Consider the following 9148-nt stretch of genomic DNA (forward strand, 5'->3'; position numbering starts at 1 on the left):
CACCTGGGATGAGGAGAATAGTGACACTGAGCTTAAGCACGACTACAAAGGAAAACTCAACATAAACTGACCTCATTGCACAAAATAAAGATAAATGTCAGTAAGGCTGAGGTTACTAATTAAACTAAGGAAACAAACAAAACTCACCAGGTCTGCCTCCCCATGTGAAGGTGAAAAGAAGGAGTGAGGGGAAGTGCAGTCTTAAATAAGGGAGTCAACAGGTGAACTCAATCAATGCAATTAGGTGGTGGCAAAGCTAGAAACACCAAACAGGAAAAGGTTAACAAAATAAGAGCTTCACAACAGTCTCTCTCTCTCTCTCTGTCTCTCTCTCTCTGTCTCTCTCTCTCTCTGTCTCTCTCTCTCTCTCTGTCTGTCTCTCTGTCTCTCTCTCTCTGTCTCTCTCTCTCTCTGTCTCTATCTCTCTCTCTGTCTCTCTATGTCTCTCTATGTCTCTCTCTCTGTGTCTCTCTGTCTCTCTCTCTCTCTCTCTCTGTCTCTCTATGTCTCTCTCTGTTTCTCTCTCTCTCTCTCTCTCTCTCTCTGTTTGTCTTCATCTCTGAATTTTTCTCCTCTCTCTCTCTCTCTCGGTGTGTGTGCCTCCTGTGTGTTACGGTGTGTGTGTGTGTGTGTGTGCCTCCTGTGTGTTACGGTGTGTGTGTGTGTGCCTCCTGTGTGTTACGGTGTGTGTGTGTGTGCCTCCTGTGTGTTACGGTGTGTGTGTGTGTGCCTCCTGTGTGTTACGGTCCAGTGTAACATGGACTGTGACAACAGAAACTCACCTCTGCTGCAGTCCTCTCATGCTCCTCTTTGGGCTGAGCGTGCGACGCCTCTTTGATGGCAGAGAGCCACTGCTTTGCTCCACCACGGGATGGAGACAATCTCTGTGAAGGACACAGACACTTTAGAAGAATAAAAAGAGAGATATTCATCATTTATATATATATATGCGTATATAATAGACTTCATACTTTATGATGTACTTTATGGACCTGTGTCTGCAATAAAGCTTTATATATTTAGACACCACTATATGCATTTTCTTAGTTATTGTGTCTACGTGCTGACTTCACATACATACATACATAAACAGGATAATGGATGGTGTATAGTGCCTGTGGGGAACCTAAGACCCCATGGAGAGACCAGTGTGCTGCTTTCACACAACAACTTTTGCCCACCCTGACACCCACTCTGGCCTGGTGGGTGTCAGGGTGGGGTGTGTCAGTCCTGTGGCTCTTCATGGGGTCTTTACTCCGCTAAAGCAAATGTTGACCACACGAGCTGCTGCACAGTGAGCTCTCAGTCTGGGACAGAAGGAAAAGCTTGTCCTTGCTGCAAAGGGGAGATTTCACCAAAAATTGAACAAAGCAAGTATGTGGTGCTTGGTGTCACAGTGTTGTGGACTCTTTGGTTGTGCCCAAGTGATCACTGAGGCACGTAAGCCCCCACGCCACGTCAAGGCAGAGTCCATGTGGAGGGTTTTTTTTTTTTTTTTTATTATAATTTTTCTTTCATATTTTATTTTTCAAAAACATGGAGGACTAATGAGGTGGAATCGGCCCACCAGTCTCATCCTCATGATGAGGATGAGACTGGTGGGGCCTCAGTGTTGGGATGGGGTGGGGGTGAGGATAGAAACTCTGGTTTGGGTAGGGGGGAGGGCCCACCAGTCTCATCCCCATGGGGATGAGACTGGTGGGCCTCAGTGTTGGGATGGGGTGGGGGTGAGGATAGAAACTCTGGTTTGGGTAGGGGGGAGGGCCCACCAGTCTCATCCCCATGGGGATGAGACTGGTGGGCCTCAGTGTTGGGATGGGGTGGGGGTGAGGCATTTCCACAGTGCAAGTTGTCAAATCAACTACACACTGTTTGGCACAGCGGTTGATGATGCCGGTCTCCAGGCACTGGACCAGCTGTCTCTGTCTAGATTGGGGGGGGGGGGGGGGGGGGACAGTAACACCACATCATACCTCAGCAAACAAATTTAAAAAAATAACTAATGAAAACAAAATTGTTGTTTGTGCATAATATCCATAGAATATCCATGATTGGTCACTTTAAATGCTCACACATTCAAATAAAACAGAGTATAACTAACTATACATATGTTACCTACTGGTGGCGTCCCGTCATGCATGCGGGCATCGGGATCGGCAGCACGGTTCCGAATCAGAATCTGGAAGGCCTGACAGCTTTGTCTTCCCCGGCTGCCGGAACGGACCAGTATGGCGCTGATGGGGCTGGTGTGGCTCCCACTTTTGGGAGAGCAGGCGCCATCCACCTGGGGCTTCCTGTAATAAAAGATAAAAAAACAAAAACAAAATACATGATCATGGCAGTGTCAAATAACTAAATATAAAAAGGAATGGATATAGCTCAAATACTGGCTGGATGGGTGTATTAAAGGCTATTTACGGTTAACAGAAAGAAAAGTACAATGAAAATACAAAAAAGTTTGATATACAGCACCTAGAAATGGCCACAGATTTGTATGGGAAATGGCACGCTCCATAGGCTTTTACTAAAAAAGAGAAGAAGAAGGAGCCTTTAAGACAGAACGTGTGGTCGCCGACACAAATAGGGCATGAAATGGGAAACAAACAAACCCAAATATCAAACTGTGCTGAGGCTGTGGACGCCTCTTGAGGCCACATGCAGTTTAAGACGGTAACCATGGCGACGGGACGCTCTGCCGGGCTTGGCTTACGTCATGACGCACAGAGCTCGGGTCGGTAGAGACAGACCGGTGTGGGTCGCGGCTAGCGCGGCTAGCGCGGCTAGCCTCAGGAGCCGCTCACCGCATTGGTCAACAAGTAACGTCACTGTATTCCTGTTGTGTGGTAGTGGTGCATGTACTTTTTAATAACCATAACTAAACCGTTTGTAAATCTGTCCAGATTTCAGCGAGATTAGAGTATTAACGTTTGTGCAGATCACTCACCTTCCCTCAGGTGCCACTGATTCTGCCAGAGAGCTTGCCTGTGGCAAGATGGCCGCCCGGTGATGACGTCAGTGACTCCGCCGGAAGACATCTAGCCTTTATTCTAGATATCTATGATTAACGGTGTTAAAAAGACTTTGTACAAGACGTAAATAGGACTATTATTTGATGAATATCTCTCTTTTTATTATTCTAAACTGTCTTTGTCCTTTCAGCCCAGAGGAGCATGAGAGGGCTGCAGCAGAGGTGAGTTTATGTTGCTACTGTTGCTACTATGAGGATGCCGAGTCCACCTCATTAGTCCTCCATGTTGTTTTTGAATAATAAAATATGAAAGAAAAATTATAATAAAAAAAAAAAAAACCCTCCACATGGACTCTGCCTTGACGTGGCGTGGGGGCTTACGTGCCTCAGTGATCACTTGGGCACAACCAAAGAGTCCACAACACTGTGACACCAAGCACCACATACTTGCTTTCTTCAATTTTTGGTGAAATCTCCCCTTTGCAGCAAGGACAAGCTTTTCCTTCTGTCCCAGACTGAGAGCTCACTGTGATAGATAGATAGATAGATAGATAGATAGATAGATAGATTTTTATTGTCATTGCATATATATATGTACATAGATATAGATATAGATATACAAAGCAGTGGCTCTCTTCCATCAAAGAGGCATCATACAATAAATATTGTTTTGGTGAAACTAACCTAGATTTCATACAGGTTTAAGTTGCAACAGTGTTAAACTATTTGTTTCATGGCAGCAGACCTTGGAGTTAGCTAATATTTTCCTCTATTATGTCTATGACTACGTTATAACATGGAACTTTTCATGTTAGAACAATATGAAATATCATGTTATAACGTTATAACGTGAAAAGTTTCATGTTAGAGGGTTTTATTTTGTAGTCCACGCCGCCGGTTCCCCTACGTCACTTCCTTGTACACCGGAAGCTGTATCTTGCGTTAGCAGAGGAGACAACGCGCGGCACGGTGGCAGCATGTCGTACGCAATGAGGTATTTCCCCCTGCAGCGTTACACTTATTTCTCCACAGCATTGTAAATATGCAGTGTTATCCAAAGACAAGGGCTGTAGCTAGCATCCCTCTTACACCGGCGATGTCGGCGCCGACAGGATGAGATGCAGTAGCTCATAGGTTGAGACATGAAGGCATCGCTCTGGTTCACTGGTGTCCGTGTGTCTGAACATGATGTGATGGTGCTGTGTTTGTGTTTGTGCTCAGACGAGACCGTGGCAGGGGCCGGGGAGGCCGCTTCCGTCCCCGTGGAGGGCTGGTCCAGGGGTGAGTAGCTGCCAGTGTCACCCAGAAGAATATGTTTGCCTCCACTCCTTGGTGGTTTTGGCTTTTCCCTGTAAATATGTTGTTGATGTTTTAATCTTTGGCTTTTAAATTCCAGCAAGAGTGCAATTGATGCATTGCCCTCTGCTCTCATTACCAACAGTCAGGTGTAATTCACTGATGCTTACAAAATGTGACCAAATCTCAGCATGTTATGACACAGTATGGTCAAACTGGGCGTTTTCCTTTAGCATTAGCCCATCATTATGAATGGACAATGTTTGATGAGAAATTGCAACTGCAACTGCTGTTGTCAGTGGTGCTGCAGTGTGCTACTTTATGTCAACTGGGAGACAAAGCTACAGAGAGTATTTTTCATTTTGCTTTTTGCAATTATTGCAGTACCATAAACCCTCTGTTGTGACTAATTATTCCAATGCTCTCTATTTTATACTGCCACTGCTATAACCTGTCTCCTTATGATAAAACAGTAGTGATGACACATTATCATCCACATCCTATTTTTTCTCAGTTGCCAGACATACTTTTGCATTCACAGCTACATGCAGTATTGCTACAAAAGACTCTTTTTTTTTTTTTTTTTTTTTTTTTTCATTTGTCCCTGCTCTAGGTACTGCCCTTTTGCCCCACACTCCGCCTTTGATTTATATTTGGTGAGTAAAAAAAAAATTTGCAGTATGTTTACACTAGAGTGAGATTTAAGGGAAACATCCACTCATATAACACTTTATCATTGTGGAAAAATGGCCGTTAGCCACGTAGCTTGAATTTCTTGGCCGTGTTTGGTGTATTTTTTTAATTGAATGTGGGCAGGTTGGAAAGCTACACCTTCATCTTGCCCCGTAACATAATGGAGACAGGGTGTATTTGAGTGTATTGAGTGCACATCCTTGTTTGTCACCAGTGTGCGATGGCCTTTCCCAGAGTGAGGCCTGCAGCTGATGAGACAGCTTTCAGTGAGTGTCTGCTGAAGAGGAACCAGGACCTCAGCCCCACACCTGCAGAGCAGGTCAGGCCCTGCACACACAACATTCACTGCATTCAGGTTTTGTTTTTGTTTTTTTCTCCCCGTCACTCATTAATGTCTTTGAGCAGTGTCCAGTGTTTTCTTATCCAAGTCATATAGCACCGCACCCACAGATGGAACATTTTACCTCTTGGTCTTTTTTTCCCATTTAGTCCTCCATCTTGTCGCTGGTCACAAAGATCAACAACATTATTGACAACCTTATTGTTGCCCGCGGCAACTTTGAAGTGGTGAGTACCATCACTGACAGTTCACACATTCCATTAGCCATGCACACTTCCTAACATGTTAAATCGAAAACAGGAGAAATAAGTGAAGATTAGCTCTCCTACCTAAGAAAAACAGAAAAAGAGATATGTTAAGATTGTGTCCTTCAATGCTGTCAAGATGTCCAAACATGGCAGGCTGCTAATGCGGAGCTTTCTTCTCTCTGTAGAGAATTGAGCAGGTGTGTCAGGTTGGCTCTTATAAGAAGGGCACAATGACAACAGGACACAATGTTGCTGACCTGGTTGTAATCCTTAAGATCCTCCCTACATGTAAGTCACCAGCAGAAAATGGCGTTGTATGTTTATAGCGGATATTAAGGAAAACTATACCGTAACACACTGCAGCACAGTGGAAAAGAAGCTGTACTTTGGATTTGTGGGCCCATTTTGTTGCTTGATTGTGCTAAAGCCCTTGCTTTAATCTCTATACTCTTGGGTGCTGTTGAATGTTGGCTATCAAAAATGTCCTGTCTGTTACAGGGAAGGCAGCTGCTGCTCTCGGCAACAAAGTAGTGGACACCCTTCTCACACAGGACCCAACTGATGGTGATTTGCTCAGGGCTGTTGTTAAGGTTTTATGTGTTGGTGCTATCATTATTTTATTCCTCAAAGGTTTTTGGATCTAGCCTGTCAGATTCAATGATTTGAGATGTGATTACACTCAAGACACACTTTAACAACAACACATACGTAGCAGAGATGTGTGGATATAGCAAAGATTTAGCTCAGTTCAACTGTAAAATAAATGAGGAAAGCAAACGTTTTTCAGGGGTCCTAAAATTAACAATTTAAAAATGCTAATCTGACAGAGAATCACCAGGAAGCCTTTCTGAAATCAGACCACGATGGACCAAAATAGTTGAGTAGTCTGTCAGCAGCAAGTCATTAATTAAGTTTATTTCCCCCTGCTGAATTCAGTTAATATGCTATAGGCTATTCATCTTTTTTATGATGATGTCAAAGTTGCCCAGATCATCAGTTCAGGAGAGGCTGCTGAAAACTGTTAAAGGACCCTTATTAAAGTGTCATTCATTTCAAATCAGTTTTCCTGCAGAAATTGAAGCGCAGGTTAAGGTTGCATATGCGTGATCAACACGGGCATAGTTGAGTGCAGGAGGCTAACAGTTCATGATCAGAACATGGATAATGTGTTGTGTGTGTATAGTGATCTGAAGTGAACTGACTGCTCACTGTTGTCTTCTGTTGGCAGTGCTGTCCATGCTTACCAATGAGACTGGCTTTGAGATAAGCTCAACCTCAGCTGATGCTACTGTCAAGATCCTCATCACCACGGTCCCATGCAACCTGCGCAAGCTGCACCCTGAACTGCACTGTATGTAACCACATCCGCCCTCTCTCCCCCTGCCTTTCCTGTCTGTCGCCACTGTGACTGTCAAATAAAGCAGAAATAACATCTTAAAAAAAAAAAAAAAATGAAGGGGAGATTATGGCTGTTGGCTTGAATCTTGAGCTGACATCAACAGCAGTTTGACACTCTTGCCTAAACGTGAACTTGCCTAAAAAGGTAGATATGCTTAGCTGATATGGGCAGTGTGTCTGCTCTATTTAATGTCATGGTGATGAGATTTCTCAGTAATATCTCATTTGTGTTGAACTTTTGTAACTATGGAGCTGTTGTAAGCATGGTGCCTGAGAGGGGTCGTGGCAGTTCAGAGGTGCCTGTGTTGGGGGCTTCAGAAAGTTTCTTTCAACCGGGAGTTTCCCCCTCTACAGGGGTAAGACACACATTTGGTTTGTGCTCCTACAGTGGACATCAAGGACCTACGGAGGTCGCTTGCTGCCGTTCGCCACGCCCATTGGTTTGAGAAGAACGCCTCCCAGTCAACGTGAGTAATTCACTCTCAGTCCTTTTAAGCCTGTTTCTTTGAATTGTTGGAACTGTTTCCATGTATAAAAATGATTGCACAATACTCTGAAGCATCATGGAATATTTCAAATTTGTGCAAACTTGTCATGCAGTGTGAAAGTGCTGATCCGCCTGTTGAAGGACCTGAGGCTGCGCTTCCCTGGTTTTGAGCCCCTCACTCCCTGGATCCTGGACCTGCTGGTGAGAGCACAACTCCACTGTTACACTCCCTGTTTACTTCTAACATTTGAGCAGACAAAGCACATCAGAGTGGACTCTTTACAGAAACTGAAATCACATTATATGTATATTTGGATCACAGTTCAGCGACTTTTCAGGATGTGGGGTGGGGGTGCGGATGCCACCTCTAAATCAACTTTTTGTAGTTCCAGTTAAGGAAAGTGGAAAAAAGGACAGTGAGAAACCAAACCTCGTATTACATATTGGGTTGGTGTTTTGTTAAATAGTGTGTTAAACCTAGTCCTTGGATGCTTTTTGAATTTGTGGTCAGGCACAGTGCAGTGAACTGAGTGTCCCTTAATGTCCGCAGGGCCATTATGCAGTGATGAACAACCCCTTGAGACAGCCTCTGTCTCTTAATGTGGCTTACAGGTAGGTTCTATGTCAGTGTCTCTGATCGGAGTCATGCTAGTTTCTGGACTCACTGGGAAACTGATGTTTTCTCTTTCAGCATCACATTGTGTTACATTGTACATTGTTCTTCCACAAATGGTGCTCCTTTGTGTTTTCCAGGCGCTGCCTGCAGATGCTTGCTGCTGGTCTCTTTCTGCCAGACTCTGTAGGTCTCATTGACCCCTGTGAGAGAGGACATTTCAGCGTGCACACGGTCATGACTCTGGAGCAGCAGGTCAATCTGTTCTCATCCCTTTATTGCATGGGATTCAGGGTGAATGAATTCATTGTGTCGGTCAGGTGGACATCCTGATACGTCTGAACTTTCAGGACCTACGAAAACTAGCATTGGTCTTAAATAGGCCATCATGCATTTTTCAATGTATCCAAAGCATTCAGAACGAGGCACAAATGATAATGGATCAATGAATTCCTCCTTGAAGGAATTGGAGTTAGGCACTGCTCCTCCACGTTGAAAGTTCAGACAGCAGTTTTCATGATGCTCATTTGTATGCTCTGTTTTGTTGTGGAAATTGGAAACAAATTTAGTGGTGTAAGTATTTATTGTCTTGCATTTGCCCCAACTAAGGTTTTAGAATTGCAGATTTTGATTGCATGTGATTTTTCTCCAGGACATGGTGTGTCTAACAGCCCAGACACTGTTGAGAGTCCTCTCTCGTGGGGGCTACAGGAAGATCCTGGGGCTGGAGGGAGAAAACTGAGTCAGATCACAGTTTTAGTTTCTGCTCTCAACAGAGCACAATTATTGGAGAGAAAATAAATAAATAAATAAATAAATAAATAAATAAATTTTGTATGTCTTGTCCAATTATTTGATGTTTTAACACACAAGAGACTTAGACTTAGACTTAGACTTCTTTTATTGTCATTGCACAAAAAAAACACAGCAGTGAGATTTTGGCAACGAAATGTCGTTGCTTGGCTTCCGGATTACAGCAGAGATGGAATTGTGGGACCGTTTAAATATATATAAATATAAATATTATATATAAATATAGTCTATATAACTGGTGTGATATGGTCTATATAACTAGTGCTAAAAAACAAGGGCTAAATAATAATGA

The 9148-nt window shown here is 43.7% G+C and overlaps 1 protein-coding gene across 1 annotated transcript; it reads left to right on the plus strand.

The window, feature by feature from the left end:
* Nucleotides 1-3875: 3875 nt before the first annotated feature.
* Nucleotides 3876-8830, plus strand: LOC115356832 (interleukin enhancer-binding factor 2 homolog). The gene is made up of 13 exons (XM_030048103.1): nt 3876-3962; nt 4190-4249; nt 4878-4920; nt 5172-5276; nt 5447-5524; nt 5731-5833; nt 6044-6109; nt 6774-6896; nt 7332-7410; nt 7544-7631; nt 7981-8042; nt 8184-8298; nt 8696-8830. Exons 1-13 carry the CDS (start codon nt 3946-3948, stop codon nt 8783-8785), a joined length of 1029 nt encoding a protein of 342 aa, XP_029903963.1. The 5' UTR covers nt 3876-3945; the 3' UTR covers nt 8786-8830.
* Nucleotides 8831-9148: the final 318 nt, after the last annotated feature.

The sequence above is a fragment of the Myripristis murdjan genome, unplaced genomic scaffold, assembly GCF_902150065.1.
Source record: "Myripristis murdjan unplaced genomic scaffold, fMyrMur1.1, whole genome shotgun sequence".
Classification (NCBI taxonomy): domain Eukaryota; kingdom Metazoa; phylum Chordata; class Actinopteri; order Holocentriformes; family Holocentridae; genus Myripristis; species Myripristis murdjan.